Consider the following 17,278-nt stretch of genomic DNA (forward strand, 5'->3'; position numbering starts at 1 on the left):
TTTTTTTTGCTGGGCAATGGGGGTTAAGTGACTTGCCCAGGGTCACACAGCTAGTAAGTGTCAAGTGTCTGAGGCCGGATTTGAACTCAGGTACTCCTGAATCCAAGGCCGGTGCTTTATCCACTGCGCCACCTAGCTGCCCCCTCATACTTTCTAACAAAGAAAAAGAGCCTGAGTTTGTATATCTATTCAGTCATATATAGTCCGGTACTGAAATATAGACTGACCATGTTATAGCCAATTAATATTGGCCTTTCCAGGCCTTTAGTAAAATCCGATACCATTTGAAGGGGGATTATTTTCTTTAAAATATAAATTAACAAACTTTTTGTGTTTTACATTTAAAAAAAAAAACTATTTTAGTGCATTGAAGTAATGGGAGATGGATGCCTTAATAATGAACACTTTGAAGAGCTTGGAGGAATACTGAAAGGCAAACTTGAAGAACACTTTAAAAATCAAGAATTAAGACAGGGTAAGTTATTTGCGATTTTTATTTCCAGTTTTGATAATTAAATGCTTGATTCCAATTTCTAAAATGCATGTATTAGCAATGTTTAGCTTCCATTTAATGGATTTTATTTGGGTTTATTGTTTTAGTTAAAAGACAAGATGAAGACTATGATGAACAAGTAGAAGAGTCCTTACAAGATGAGGTAACTTACTCTCTTGTTAGAACGTGTGTGTTGCACGCCCATGCACGTGTCCGTGCATAGACATACATTCATCCACAACATGCATGCATAGTCTATTTCCCAATTTCATGTAAAAACAATTTTTAACATTTGGTTTTGTGGGGGGTTTTTTAACATTAGTTTTTTTTAATTTTGAGTTCCAAATTCTCTTCTCTCTCCTTGAAATGGTGATGTTATACATGTATAGTCATGCATTTCCATATGTCATGTTATAAAAGAAAACACAAACAAAAATAAACCTGAAAAGTAGTATGCTTCAATCTGCATTTAGACTCCCAACAGTTCTTTCTATGGAGATGGCTAGCATTTTTGGATGGAATTTCTCATCATAGGTCCTTTGGAATTCTCTTCAATCATTGTATTGCAAAGAGAAGCTAAAACATTCACAGTTGATCATCATACAATACTGCTGTTACTGTTTGCAGTGTTTTCCTGATTTTGCTCATGGAACTTAGATCTTTTAGACTGGAAATAGAGTCCAAATTTAATTGGCTATTTTAATATAAAACTAGACTGTACAAGCCTGTCAAAAAAAAAAGTTTCTGAATGTTTGAATCATTTCTTTTACTAAGCCATTTGCTTTAGGTGAAGGGAGAGCACACTTGATTGGGTTTTGTAGCAATAGTAATGATAACTTTTTAATTTTTACTTACCTCTTGAAAGGATATCATACTCACTGATTGTACTCCCATTTGACCATTTTTACAACCCAAAAGACCTGGCTTGCGATGGAGGATTATTATGAGAACATATCCAGTTAACTTTCTGCTCTCTCCCAATGCTTTCTTCCTTTCCCTCCCGGCCCCCCACCCCCTCCCCAGTTGTAACATTCTTTTGTTCCATCTTTGGCCAACCGTTAAAACTGGTAGCTACCATGTGTTATGTAGAGATTTGAAAACATGGCTCCTCAGGGTGAAGTATTATTTTTCATACTGGGAGGTTTTGAAGCTGGGACAAATTTGATTAAATTGGTGGTAAACGGAAATGGAAAAAAAAAATGTATCCTCTAAGATAATTGGATCATACATTTCGTTCCTGGAATTATTTTATAGATGAAACTGAGGCCTAGACAGATTATAATGACTTATTTACCTGAGGTGACATTGCATATCCAGTTCTCTCTGGATTTCCCATCTTAGTCCTAATAAGGAAATGTATTTTTTATATTTACAATCTTATTTTCCATTAGAAAAGCCTTTGACAGAATTTAGATGTGGCAATCTTGAGTTAGTACCCATACCTGACCCTAATGCTACATACATGGTGTTATGTTGTCAGTGTACATAGAGAAACTTTTAGTAGACATTTCTCCTTGAGCTCCTAAAGGACATCTGAGCAGCCAAACTAAAATAGAGTTTTTATTTTGTCTTATTGAAAAGATCATAAAACAAGTTCAAGAGACCCTATTACGGAACCAGTATTTTTTTTTCTAATTGGTTATCATAGAAAAATTGAAATAAATCACTAGTGTAAATTTATAACTGTTAACCAGGATACTGCTTTGTAAAAGTTATGTAAAGGTTAAACTCTTGTTCGTTTTTTCAGGATGACAGTGATGTTTATATTCTGACTAAAGTGTCAGATATTTTACATTCAATATTCAGTAGCTACAAGGAAAAGATACTGCCATGGTTTGAACAGCTGCTTCCACTAATTGTCAATTTAATTGTAAGTATTTTCTCCCTGTTTAAGTATTCTGAGGTTGAGATATCTGATTATTAGCTATATATTCAGGCAAATAGAGATGAGAAGTTTAAATACAGGTTCAACTAAAATCATAGAATGATAGCAATAGAGAGGAACTTAAAAATACTCTAGGGCAGCCTCTGTTTTTCTGATGAGCAAACTGAGATCATAGAAAAAACTTGTAAACCACAAATCTTTCCAGGTACCCTTTGATTGTCTCCACTATATATTTAACTCACAAACTTTTTCCCCATTGCCTTGGGGAAAAGCCTTCCCTTACTAGTAATATCCACCATAGGTTCTTGGATTGGTATCAAATTTGGCCTAAGAAGGTAAGGGCTGCAAAAATAATGCATTTCAAAGACAAACAAAATTACCTACCGTTTTAGTTTATCCATGCTAACTTAATCTTTTTTTTATGCTCCATGAAAATTTTCTGAGGGGAGGCAGTATTTTTGAGGGGAGGCAGTTATATGTGCTGCTTATGATTGGAATTATATCACAAGAAGTTGTTTGTCTAAGTTTATGCTGTGACACTTTGGTAAAGACCTTTACTCAGAAAAGTTTTGGATTTTTTTTTTCTATTTTGTAGTGTCCTCACAGACCGTGGCCAGACAGACAGTGGGGATTGTGCATCTTTGATGATGTCATAGAGCACTGCAGTCCATCTTCTTTTAAATACGCAGAATATTTCCTAAGGCCAATGCTACAGTATGTCTGTGACAACAGCCCAGAAGTCAGGCAAGCTGCTGCTTATGGCCTAGGAGTTATGGCACAATTTGGTGGAGAAAATTATCGTCCTTTTTGCACAGGTACTTCTAGTTTCAGAACTTTTTCATTCTAACAGTGTTAGTCACTATCGTAACAGGCAGGCCTTATGTATTCCAGATTTCTCACTGTATCCATGCAAAAATGTATGTTTAGATTTTAACCAGTCTTTTATTGTTTAATATTTTATTTTTTAGAAGCACTTCCATTGCTGGTAAGAGTGATTCAGTCCGCAGATTCTAAAACCAAAGAAAATGTTAATGCAACTGAGAATTGTATCTCTGCAGTAGGGAAAATAATGAAGTTCAAACCTGACTGTGTTAATGTTGAAGAAATCCTACCCCACTGGTTATCATGGCTTCCACTTCATGAAGATAAAGAAGAAGCAGTTCATACTTTCAATTATCTATGTGACCTAATTGAAAGGTATGATCAAAGTACACTGTTTTTTAACAAAGAAAAATAACAATACTTTTTATTATGATATATTGTTCTTTTTCTTCATGGACATTTTGAAATGGATTAACTAGAGTATATCTCTCTTTCTGTTCAGAATCCTTAAAAATATAACCTTCCTGAATTATCTTTGTTTTTCATACTAAAAGATCACTTTATAATTAGATCCTTCTGGTATAAGAAAGATGTACTTTGTCCTGAAATTTGTGAAAAAATAGGATTGAGAAAAATCCCTTGCAGTTTCCTTTTTTTTTTTTTTTTTTAAAGAAGAAGAAATCAAAACATTATTTTACTGCAATTGTCCACCTGTATGGAAATTCTGATATTTTGATTACTAGTCCATGAATTAATAATTGGCTAGTCAGCTCAGCCCACAGGGATTCTTGACTTTTTTTGTGTTATGGATCTTTTTGACAATGACAATGTGGTAAAGCTGATGGTTCTCTTATCAGAATCGTGTTTTAAAATAATTGAAGGAAATTCTAACTTTTCTTTAAAGGTTGGTGAAAATAAAGATGTAATGTTTTCCTCATAAAAATTCTTAGACAGAGCATTGCTTGATAATAGAGGTCGAATTTTTTGTTCTGCCTTTGCTACCAACTGTCAACCTTGAACATCCTATCACCTTTCTGGGGATCAAATTCCTTTATTATAAGATGGGGGGGTGGCAGCTAGATGGTGCAGTGGATAGAGTACTGGCCCTGGATTCAGGAGTACCTGAGTTCAAATCCTGCCTCAGACACTTAACACTTACTAGCTGTGTGACCCTGGGCAAGTCACTTAACCCCAATTGCCTCACCAAAAAAAAAAAAAAAGATGGGGGGGCAGCTAGGTGGTGCAGTGGATAAAGCACTGGCCTTGGGTTCAGGAGGACCTGAGTTCAAATCCAGCCTTAGACACTTGACACTTACTAGCTGTGTGACCTTGAGCAAGTCACTTAATCTTCATTGCCCCACCCAAAAATTTTTTTTAAATAAGATTAAGGAATTTGAAGGAAAGGATAATAATATTTTTTAAATCCTTCTAGTTCTCTGTTTCATTTAATACCTCACTCTTCCAGCATATCAGTGAAGTTCTGCTAAATAGTTCAAGAGAGGGTTAACATAGATACATTGGTACATACATATGTACATCAAAGTATATTTTGAATTGCATTGTTCAAATCCACACAGAATTACATGTTGTCTCCAAGCTGACATTAGACTCTGTGCATTCCATGGTCATTCATAAGATTGTCCTTTATGATACTAAATTGATCTCTTTCTGAAGAGTTAAATACTCTTGTAATTTTTTTTTTCTTCTGATGGTACCTGATAGATTGAGCAAGCATGCAACCTGTTTTGAAACCATCTGTTTACTCTCTTGGTCCTGATACATAAGCCACACTACTAAAAGGAAGCATCTTTTGAAAGAAAAACCACTAGGGGGGAATTGTTTAATGGAGATAATTTATTCAGGATGCTCAATTGGCATTGTGTCCAAGTCCCATAATGAGATACACAAAAAATGTTGCTTCTCCTCTTATTTAATATTCTATTTTCCCCCCAATTACATATAAAAACCATTTTTAACATTCATTTCCGGGGGGTGGGTTGTTTTTTTGCAGGGCAATGAGGGTTAAGTGACTTGCCCAGGGTCAGGCAGCTAGTGTCAAGTGTCTGAGGCTGGATTTGAACTCAGGTCCTCCTGAATCCAGGGCCCGTGTTTTATCTACTGAGCCACCTAGCTGCCCTATTTCTGGGGTTTTTGAGTTCCAGATTCTCTTGCTCATTCTTTTCCTCCCATCCCTCTTCATTGAGAAGGCAAGCAATTTTATTTAGGTGTCATATATGTGCAGTCATGAAGGACATATTTCCTTATTAGTCATGTTATGAAAGAAAACACAGAAGAAAATTTTTTTTAAAGTATGATTTGATTTGCATTCAGACTACATAACTTTCTCTGGAGGCAGATAGCATTTTCATCATGAATCCTTTGGGATTGTCTTGGATCATGGTATTGCTGAGAATTGCTAAGTCATTCACAAGTTGATCATCATAATACTGCTATTAACTGTGTACAGTGTTCTTTCTGCATATTTCACTTTTCATTAGTTTAAGTCTTTAAAGTTTTTTTTTGAGACCATCCTGTTTATTTTTTACAGCACAGTAGTATTCCATTACAATCAATCATATACCACAACTTGTTCAGCCATTACCCAATTGTTGAGCATCCCCTCAATTTCCACTTCATTTGATATTTCTGCAAATTTTTCATTTATCTTAGAAAGGAGAGTCTCTTATTTTAAATTTTAACTATATGTAGATGGTACTTTCTACTCATAAGTATCTGTAATCAGGTATTCTTTTTTTTTTTCTTTTCATCAGTAATCATCCAATTGTTCTTGGTCCGAACAATTCCAATCTGCCCAAAATATTCAGTATAATTGCAGATGGTGAAATTCATGAGGCTATTAAACATGAAGATCCTTGTGCCAAACGTCTGGCTAATGTCGTTCGCCAAGTACAGGTACGCTCGGTTCTGTTAAGTTAAGTTTAATCCCATTTTCAAATGGGATTAAATTACAGTTTTATGATAGTGAATTAGTTCCCATTTCTTTTGTTTCACCATTGATGCTTGAAGAAAAAAAAAATGAATGCTTTCAATTTCAGGAACATATTAAGTATTCATAAAACTAGGCTCAAGAATTACAAAGACAAAACAACCAACCCAGAAGGTAGCATGGTATTATGTAATGAGTGCTAGGTTTGGGATCTGAAGGCCTGAAAGGAGGAAGGCTAGATGACATCTAAGGTCCTTCTAGGCCTTGATTCTCTGATCCTATGACTATCAAAAATAGCCACCAAGCAAATTCCTCCTTTTAAGACCTACAGTCATTAAAGTAGTCTTTGCTTTCTAAATCACTTGCAACACGGAAAAGAAACAATTCAGATAAACTTGAGGAAAATTTGTTGAAATTGTACACATTTACTATTTCTAAGTCTTGATGGAAATATTTTTCTTCCGTAGACCTCTGGAGGATTATGGACTGAATGCATATCACAGCTCAATGCTGAGCAGCAGGCGGCTATACAGGAGCTCCTGAATTCTGCTTGAAGGGCCTTAATATCACCTACCAGAAAAACTAACTCCAAATAAACGTTTACCCTTTTGTTTAGGTTTCTTTGTTTTGTTTTTGAGCACAAGAGAACTGTAGTGCGTGTAGGCCATTCTTCTGCAAAGCGGCCAGGAAGAGAAGCGCTGGGTGTCAGAAGGGTGTTTGACGGGATGCCCACCATAAGACCGAAGAAGTTTCTTCCCTATAAACCTTACCGTAGCACTGAAGAGTATTTTTCTATCGGTATATGCCACCTGTGGGAAGGTGAAAGGGAAACAATGAATTTTCTCATTAGACATAATGAATTTAAGAAAAACAGCTTTAAGACCAGTTATTCAGCAGTAGATGTGCATTTTAACAGAAAACATTTCTATACATCTAGTGTTAATTGTATTAATTGGAGTGTGAGTCTTTTTGTAGGGTAGAAAGAAACCTTCTACCCAGCACACCAGTAGATCAAAAAGTTAAAAAAAAAAAACAACTGAAGACAAAAACATCAAGCATGAAGATCTCATATTGATGTCACTTTGAGTTCTTTTTTTCCTAAAAGACTTGTGCAGTGACTCAATGTGGGGAGCTATTCAGTTTCTAACCCTTGAATGTGAAGTGTCTTTGGCATGTCGGACAGAGTCTCTCATTCACTCCTCAATAAACAACATTGAAATACAAAAGAGGCTTGTGTACAAATTCAGTGCTGTGTGGCTTTTATTCACTTAATTCTTTTTAAAGATATAACAATAACTTGATATTCTTTAAGCCACAGCTTGGCTTATATGTTGTTGGTGGTTTTTTCCCAGTAAGATTTGCCTTGTGCAATTCACATTTTAAGCAGTTTCTATTTTTACTTTTTCCCACTGATTTTAAAATAATTAGCCATTGCTGTGATACTGTTAACTCTCACAATTGATGATCACATGTTTCTTGAGATTTACATATCTCAGCAAATACAATTTGTTTTAATTAGGTCATCCTGATTAATTGCCTATTCCAAACCTAAAACATTTGGTTAATATTTCTGGTTTTAAATTGCAGCTACTAGAGTGCCACACAAATTGCCAATCTAGTGACATTATTATGGGACATTATGACTAAAATATTTAATTGATAAATTCAGCAAAAAGTTTCATGTGTCTGAATGTTTTTTTTCTTTATGTATTTATTAACCTCATAGCAGTAAATAGCTTACTGTTGTTTCTTTGAATATACAATTTTTCTAAGGGATCTTAAAAGATTTCTGTTGAAAGCTTCAGTGTTAACATTTTATAGTTTGTACTAAAACTTAACCGTGATATGAAAATGGACTTTATGCCTAGACCAGAAAATTAACTTTTCAGAATTAAAGATTTTTCACTAAATGATTTGCATCACTTTCTTAAAACAAACCCTAAATGTACTGAAGTGCTTGTTATATTTTTAAGGTCTCCCCATTGTTATTTGAAGCATTTGCAGATTTGAGCACAGAAGCTATGAAAATATGGTTTTCAGTAGCTATAACCAAACAAAATATTAATTTTTATTATTTTGAATTATTCAGTTAACTGTGGTTGAGTGATCACTTAGTTTGTGGCAGTGTGTAAAGTGCTATATCAATTCATATGTGTATATGTGTGTAAATATATATGTACATACATACATGTACATACACAGTATTTCAATAATGAGGTTTTATTCTAAGGCTAGTCATTTGAAGCTTCTATAAACTCCAATCCAAATAAAGGTGAAGCCTAAGAAAAGGAATAAGTGGGAGGTCCTTACACTTACAGACATTAAATATCATGTCTGCCCCATATAATTAAAGCTGAATGTTTTAAATCCTTTGATCAGCTGAAAACACTTTGAAGTATGTCCTCAGGTTCTTGTTCTGAATGTCAGGTGAAATCATTACGTACAGTGGTGTTCAAATTGGGACAAAGTAAATCATTGATTTGTACAATAAACCTTAACATTTTTATATCTTTAAAACATTTTATATGCTCTGTCCCCTTTTGGCTGCAGTTATTTAACATTACACTAAGATTTTGACATTACTCATTATGAAACCATGCTTACCTCATTTTTGGATATTAAGCATCTCTGGACAAGACATTTTTCTAATTCATTCTTAGACTATTGACGCCTATTCGTCTCCATCTTTCAAATAAATTTCTTAATTTCTTGTGACTTGTGGCATGATACATGGTCATGTTGCAGAATTCTAGCTTCAATTTAGGAATTTCAGAATTCTGGAACAGTTCTGTTTCTTGTTATTGAGCAATGTTTATCATGCCCTCAGTCATAAGATAGCCAAGTCCACTGGAAGTAAAATCCCCTAGACATTTTTTAGGATATTTTTTTTGGTCTAATGAAAATCTCTCCACTTCCCAAACTCATCTAGATGTATTCTGAGAAGTTTATATAGCTTTGAATGAAGAAGTGAGTTTCACCAATAAAATTTTTAGTCTTCAGTACAGAGTTTATATGTATTTATAGCACATATTTTTTCATCGTGGCAGTTATGAGCAGGTGTGCGGGTGTGTTTGTTTTTTAACCACTCTTTGTTCCTCCAGCACCAAGAAACCTTAATCACTGTTAAGGAGAAATCACTGATAACCCTTCCAGGTTCTCCTCAGTCTATTTAACTTCCCCACATCAAAAGCCACTACAGTATCATAAAGTGTATTCTTTAAAAACTGAAACTTTTGCGTGTTTGGGAGTGGTGATGGAGATACATTCTTTGTATTCCTAGCCATTTGTCACAAAATGAAACCATATAAAAATTATTTCTTGTCTCAATTATATGGTTCTCCCCCATTCAGAGGCAGTTTGAACATAGCTAAAATGTTTGGTTATCAAGAATTGGCAATCATCATGCAACTAAGCTTTAGTAATGTCCCAAGTAGAAACTACACTTAGTTTTGGTATGCTCATTGCTTATGATACATGATACTATATTTGAGTTGCGAGGAGTAGGATGACAACCTGAGTTCAAGTCCAGCCCTACATATTCCTTCCATGTTTCAACTTTCCCCATTGCAGTTCAATATATCTCAAGTGAGAGCAGCACAAGACATTAAATAGGAATCCTTTGGGAATTTTGTGGAACCCTCATGACAGAAAAGGTTTAGAAACTCAGAAATTAATAAACTATTACATTTTATCTTAACATGGTAGGAAGAGTGGGTCAAAAAATTTTATGGGATTGCAGGTGCACTGCATTCCTAACCCTCGCCACATGGATAGAATAACTAATAGCTGTATAAAATGTTTTCCTTATTTCTAAAAAATGGGCATAAAAGCGCCTACCTCAGGATTGTTGTGAAGATCAAATGAGATAACAGTGCTTTATAAATCTTAAAGCATCTGCCAGATGTTATATTTTAGACTAGTTTTAGCTATATTTGGATTTTTTTCCCCATAATATGGAAAACAATTGAGTTGTATGTTTGATGGTAAAAATCACCTTTAGCAGTTAAGTAAGGCAATTAACTTTTTTTTGTTTTTGTGGGGCAATGGGGGTTAAGTGACTTGCCCAGAGTCACACAGCTAGTGTCAAGTGTTTGCGGCCGGATTTGAACTCAGGTCCTCCTGAATCCAAGGCCAGTGCTCTATCCACTGCACCAACTAGCTGCCCCAAGGCAATTAACTTTTTTTTTTCTTTTCTTTTTTAGTGAGGCAATTGGGGTTAAGTGACTTGCCAGAGTCACACAGCTAGTAAGTGTCAAGTGTATGAGGCCGGATTTGAACTCAGGTCCTCCTGAATCCAAGGCCAGTGCTCTTTCCACTGCACCACCTAACTGCTCCGCAATTAACTTTTAAGAGAACAAAATTGGCTTCATATGCAAACTAGCTGCTGAGTCTCTATTTGCCTGCCTACAATAAAATCCCTTAATACTGCTAGAATTAGCTAACATCTTTTTCTATAGAGGAACATTTTTGGGGGGTCAAAAAGAAGAGGAACATGATGAAATCAAATTCTCAAACTAGGAACACTCTTTTCCTGTGGATAAAGGCAATGGCTTGCCCACTCAGCATTCTAAAGTAGCCAAATGTTAGGGGAAGCTTCATTACAAAAAATATTAATGTGACAATCAGAAATTATGGTCACTCCAAGAGCTCCATACCTACAGTTCCATTTAAAGTAGTTGAAAATGTATAGAGGAATGAAATTTAAAACCATATTGCTGGGGGCAGCTAGATGGTGCAGTGGATAAAGCACCGGCCCTGGATTCAGGAGTACCTGAGTTCAAATCTGGCCTCAGACACTTAACACTTACTAGCTGTGTGACCCTGGGCAAGTCACTTAACCCCAATTGCCTCACCAAAAAATAAATAAATACTTAAAGGGTAATGTTATCTATGTTAAACAAAAACAAAAACCATATTGCTTGCATAGCAGACTTAAAGCTTTCAGAGTCAAACAGGAAACAGACTAAGGGAGAATAAAATAAAGGAAGTACTGATTTTTAGTACTGAAAGGGTCCTAGCACAAACCCCTTATTTTAAGGATATTAGACACTAGAACTTGATGCATATGTGGGAAGGTTGAAGCAAATTTTGGTAATGTCTCCATCACTTTGTAGCTTAGTATATGTGTTGCTATTTTTTTTTCCAGAAGCATTTAAACAGAAAATAACATACTGCAGGGTACAACAATGATGTGCTTCTATGCCTTAGAAAAGAACAGCTACAAATGGAGGCTTCAAGAAACCTACCAAGGTGATTCAAAGGTTAGGGGACAGGTTCTTTAAGAAAAGGTTAAAGAGGGGACAGCTAGGTGGTGCAGTGGATAAAGCACCAGCCCTGGATTCGGGAAGACCTGAGTTCAAATCCTGCCTCAGACAATTGACACTAGCTGTGTGACTCCGGGCAAGTCACTTAACCCTCATTGCCCCAAGGGGGTAGAGGGGATCAAATAAATACAATTTCATTCATGTGAGATGCAACCACAGTTTTATAAAGCAAAGCTTAAACTGTGGATCATGACTTGTATGGGGTCAAGTAACTGAATGTAGGAGGTCACAAAAAATTTGGCAACAGTAAAAGGTTATATATATCTGTTTTATATACCTATATACCCAGGGCTGAGTAGAAATTTGTCCAGTGAAAAGGGGTCGTAAATGGAAAAAAGTTTAAGAATCCCTCATATGCCTTCACCCAACTTCCCCCAGGCACCACCAGTGGGGGATGTCCCTCTCCCAATAAGGGAACTCCACAATCAGATGATCACCTCATGGGACCACCATCGGTCCTCTATAAAAGCATCTGCCTGTCTCCTGTTCGAGGAGAAAGGTATCTCAGAGAGCCATGCCTCTGTGGCATGCCTTCTCTCCATGAGAAGTCCAAGGATTTCTTTCTTGGTTTCCTTTCCCTAGCACCTAAATAAAGTATTATTTTATTTAAAAAAAAAAATCATCCCGGGGCAGCTAGGTGGCATAGTGGATAGAGCACCAGCCCTGGAGTCAGGAGTACCTGAGTTCAAATCCGGCCTCAGACACAACACTTACTAGCTGTGTGACCCTGGGCAAGTCATTTAACCCCAATTGCCTCACTAAAAAAAAAAAAAAAATCATCCCTCATGAGGGATGAGGGTAGGGGGAGTGTTGTACATTAACTTTATGAAATAAAATTATTCATACTTTATCTCTTTTCCATAAGTGAAGAAAGCCAGGATGGAATATCTTGAGACTGGTAATGTCCCTTTGGCAACTGACTTTAAGGAGGCTCAGTTGTTGAGGATCATAAAGTACATGGAATCGTCATAAATATACAATACTTAATAAAGATATCTTCCATCATTCAATACCAGATCTCTCTAAAAATTGTAAAAATCGAGGAGTTTTTTCAGTGATGCAGCTAAGCAAAGTTTTGTCAGATAGTACATAATTCTAGATAAAATGTAGAGAAGCTAAGGGACTCTACAAACTCAGAAGTAAATGTTTTATTAAGATACTTAAATGTTCTTGTTTTGAAAATCTTTTTAATCAATGATTCAAAGGCAGAAGTGTTACTGCATTACTGTGTTTGCTCTTCATTACCAAATAAGTGATACCCAGTATAAGGGTAAACGTAATGGATTTGGAAACATAGTCCTTGCGCGCAAATCACCGATCTTCCACTGACTACCCCTATTATAGCTTATGCCAGTCATTTAATCATTTGCGTTTCCCCCGCCTGTATAGTTAGAAGATTAGACTTATAAAGTCCTTTCCAACTCTTGATCTGTGATCCTAAGACGCAGAGAATCTTAAAATAGGAGTAGTGAGTAAACTTGGGCCCAAGAAATGTTAAGTGACTTGTCCAAGGCCAAATAGCTAGTAAATTACACAGTAATATGGGTGGACATAGTATAAATTTCATAACAAGCTGGATGGTATGTAAACCACTTGAAAAGTACTGTCACAATATTTCAGGATACAAACCTTCAGATGTTTCACAGGCAACATTTCTGAAATATTCTAAGTATCCCTGAAATTTAGCAGCAAGGCCTTTGAACAAACCAGTCCCCGATGACTTGATTCTCACCTATTTCTGATGCTACATCGGAAAGAAATTGGGTTTTTTTTGTAAGTATGTCAGATTAAGAGAGAAATTAAATTGCTAAAACAGAAAAGGGTTTTCTTTGTCAAAGTTTTCTGTTTGAGGAAGTCTTTGGAGAATATAAAAATAGAAACGCAGAAAATGAGAGTGCATAGGTTTGTATTTGTCAACTTTTCCTCTTTTTTCTTTTTCTTTTTTTTTTCCTTCAGGGCAATGAGGGTTAAGTGACTTGCCCAGGGTCACACAGCTAGTAAGTGTTAAGTGTCTGAGGCCAAATTTGAACAGGTCCTCCTGAATCAACGACCGGCACTTTATCCACTGCGCCACCTAGCTGCCCCCTTGTATCTTTCTTTTTCCTCCCCTCAGATCCTTTTTGAAAAGTGATTGCCTTACAGATCTATTTGACACTGAAGTACCCGTAAGTCCAATAACTAATTGAAAGGCTTCTTCAATTTTTAGGTTTTTAAATGGTTTCTCCCAAATTGAAAGTACAAGATTCTTTAACTTATAACTTCAAGTGTAACAAATGAAAGCAAGGAAATTAAAAAAAAAAAAAAAGCAAATGAAAGCCAAGTGAAAAATTCATACAACTTAAACTAATTCTGGAAGAACATTCCAGAGCCCAGAAAGCCAACTAACACCTAGAACTAGCAGTGGTTCAATGTATAGATAAATAGCTGATAAAAGTCCCTACCTGATAATTTATTTTCCCTAAGGATAGCAAGTCCCTATCTTATGGGGAAATCTGGGCATCCTCATCCTTGCCAAACCCTTTTTTTGGAATCCTGTAATCTTATCATGATGTTTCAGTATTTCCTCCATATTTGTTATAACTGAAATTGTTAAACGGCCTTTGCTTCTGTATCATACTATTGAAACTGACAACACCCTGTAACCCATGGACAAAAAACCTTGTATGCCCTCAGAAGGGGGTAGTCCCTGAGCTCCCTTCTTAGGAGGGGAGTCTCCACGTGATCATGTTATATATTTCTTGGGATAAAATTAAATTAGTATTATTTTTTTTTTCTGTCTCTGATCTGATTTGTAGCCATGTTCTCTGATCTGGTTTTAGTAGATTTATGTTTCTCTGATCTGGGTTTTTGTAGGAGGACAGGAATGGAAATAAATTGTAGGAGATATTATAAGATATAATTTCTCTGATCTGTTTATTAATTTTGGAGGAGAGATTAAAGATTAATTTCTCTGATCTGTTTGTAGGCAAAATAAACTATATTTAATAGTCAACATATGTTACAAGGCAAAATATGATGCTGAAAATGTGTAGACAGAATGCCTTAAGAAACTTGAGACAGGTTAAAACATTGTTGGAAGGAGCAGGGAAAACTTAGATGGAGTACCATCTGACCAAGGCTTGGAAGGAAGAGAAGGATTTCAGGAAAATTTTTGTCAGAAAATAATCTCATTGAGATTTTAACATTGTGTCTTGATCTCATTGAAACTGCCCTGCATCCTAAAGGAGGAAGAGGAATGATACTGGACAGCTATGTGGGGGCCAAATTGTGTATGGAGCTAGAAAATCAACAGGGACTTATGTTTGATTCTAGAGGCAATCATAAGACACAGAACTTTATTGAGCAAGAGAATTGACATGGCTTAAGGAAAATCACTTTGGAAGATGTAAATAAAATAAAATGAAGTGGGGAAAATACTTTAGGTATGGAGACCACAACTAGGAGGCCATTGAGATTTTTTTTTTAAAGTGAGAGTTGATTGAGGACCTGAACTAATTTGGTGACTGTGAGTACAGAGAAAGAATCAGATGCAAGAGATATGGAGGTACAAATGGCAAAGAGGGATAACAACACAGATGGGAGAGTGGAAGAATGGTGGTACCTCCACAGAAGCAGGGAAGCTTTGAAAAGGGTGGTTTGGGGAAAAAAAGAGAAATTGTTTTTCATGTGAAGTTGAAAGTGTCTTTGGGGGGCAACTAGGTGGCGCAGTGGATAGAGCACTGGCCCTGAATTCAGGAGGACCTAAGTTCAAATCCGACCTCAGACACTTGACACCTACTAGCTGTGTGACCTTAGGCAAGCCACTTAATCCCAATTGTCTCAAAAAAAAAAAAGTGTCTTTGGGACATTTAGTTAGAAATGTTCAATACATACTGATCTGGTACTATTGCTCATATGAGACTGGAAGTCATATATATGGATCTATGAGTCATCTACATAGAGATGATGAAACTACAGGAGGTAGCAGAAGAAGAAAAAAAAAAGTCGAAGAAAAGATACCCCAGGGGCAGCTAGGTGTCGCAGTGGATAGAGCACCGGCCCTGGATTCAGGAGGACCTGAGTTCAAATCCAGCCTCAGACACTTGACACTTACTAGCTGTGTGACTCTGGGCAAGTCACTTAACCCCAATTGCCTCACCAAAAAAGAAAGAAAGAAAGAAAGAAAGAAAGAAAGAAAACATACCCCAAGAGAGAGCCTTGGGAAGCACCTACACCTAGGGGTTATCATATGAATGATGAACCAAAAAAGGAGACTGAGAAGTGACTCACTGAGAGGAAAACCAGGAGAGAATAGTGACAGACCCAGAGCAAAGCGTATCCAGGAGAGATTGGTCAATAATGTTAAATGTAGCATATAGGTAAAGAAAAATGAAGACTGAGAAAAGACCTCAGATTTGGCCATTAAAAGATCATTGTTGGGGCGGCTAGGTGGCACAGTGGATAAAGTACCGGCCCTGGATTCAGGAGTACCTGAGTTCAAATCCGGCCTCAGACACTTGACACTTACTAGCTGTGTGACCCTGGGCAAGTCACTTAACCCCCATTGCCTCACCAAAAAAAAAAAAAAAAAGATCAGTTTCCTGGAAATTGATCCCTTTTGTTAAAGCTCAGGTGCCAGCAAGGTCTTTTGGTTCTCATGTGAATCTTACTACACTTTCCCTTAACCTCTGCAGACCTGGCAGACTGCATTTTATGAATGGGATGGCAGAATGAAAAGCCTGAGGCTTTGGGGAATGTGACTGAGATGAAATAAATTCCCTAACCTGTTTAAACTCTCACTCTGCTCCATGCCTAATGATTGGAGAAGGTGGAAAGATGATTGAAAGCATGATGATCTGGCCAAATGGAGTTCTTGAAAAGGTCTCCTCTTCAGTATTAGAGAGCGATTCTTTTTTTGTTTGTTTTTTGTTAGTGAGGTAATTGGGGTTAAATGACTTGCCCAGGGTCACACAGCTAGTAAGTGTTAAGTGTCTGAGGTCATATTTGAACTCAGGTACTCCTGACTCCAGGGCCGGTGCTCTATCCACTGCGCCACCTAGCTGCCCCAAAGACATATAACAGGAATCAACAGTTCTCAGTACCTTTTTTTTTTTTTAAAGCAGGCCAATGAAGGTTAAGTGACTTGCCCAGGGTCACACAGCTAGTAAGTGTCAAGTGTCTGAGGACAGATTTGAACTCAGGTCCTCCTGAATCCAGGACCAGTGCCTTATCCACTGCACCACCTAGCTGCCCCGAGCATCAATTCTTGAAACGGAAGTCACTCAACATTCCAGGTTTGAAAGATTCCATGAATCAAGCAAGTGTAGAATGCCCATTCTAGCCACCATGTTCCTTCCCCACTCTTTTTTTTTTTTTGTGAGGCAATTGGGGTTAAATGACTTGCCCAGGGTCACACAGCTAGTAAGTGTCAAGTGTCTCTGGCTGGATTTGAACTCAGGTCCTCCTGAATCCAGGGCTGGCGCTTTATCCACTGCACCACCTGGCTGCCCCCTGTTTCTGCCATCTTTGCAATGTTAATTTAGACACACTTCTGGAAGCACCATCATTATGGCCTCTGAGGAAAACTTCAAGTTTCGTTCAGACTTGTGTCAAACTAGCTGACCAAGAGGAACTTGGCGATCTGAGAGATGCTTATTACAGCCAAACAGTGTGCCAATAGAATGTCTGATGCACCTCAATGGCATAGAGAACTGGTATGAGTTCATAGAAAATATCCCTGTAGTTTATGACAACAAAATGGATATTAAAGACATAAAATTCAAGATGAAATCCAGTATTTTCCATAGGAAGAATAATCTATAGTATTA

General features: G+C 36.8%; 1 protein-coding gene across 1 annotated transcript in view; it reads left to right on the forward strand.

Annotated features, from left to right (window-relative positions):
* The window catches only part of IPO5 (importin 5), a 56,925-nt gene extending 49,536 nt beyond the window's left edge, over positions 1–7,389 (forward strand). Inside the window, exons 20-26 of the mRNA XM_043996324.1 lie at positions 364–475; positions 601–656; positions 2,241–2,363; positions 2,974–3,193; positions 3,347–3,575; positions 5,972–6,113; positions 6,615–7,389. Of these exons, the coding sequence (XP_043852259.1) occupies positions 364–475; positions 601–656; positions 2,241–2,363; positions 2,974–3,193; positions 3,347–3,575; positions 5,972–6,113; positions 6,615–6,701 (969 nt within the window). The 3' untranslated portion in view covers positions 6,702–7,389. The remainder of the gene's footprint in view (positions 1–363; positions 476–600; positions 657–2,240; positions 2,364–2,973; positions 3,194–3,346; positions 3,576–5,971; positions 6,114–6,614) is intronic.
* Positions 7,390–17,278: the final 9,889 nt, after the last annotated feature.

The sequence above is a fragment of the Dromiciops gliroides genome, chromosome 3 (assembly GCF_019393635.1).
Source record: "Dromiciops gliroides isolate mDroGli1 chromosome 3, mDroGli1.pri, whole genome shotgun sequence".
NCBI lineage: Eukaryota > Metazoa > Chordata > Mammalia > Microbiotheria > Microbiotheriidae > Dromiciops > Dromiciops gliroides.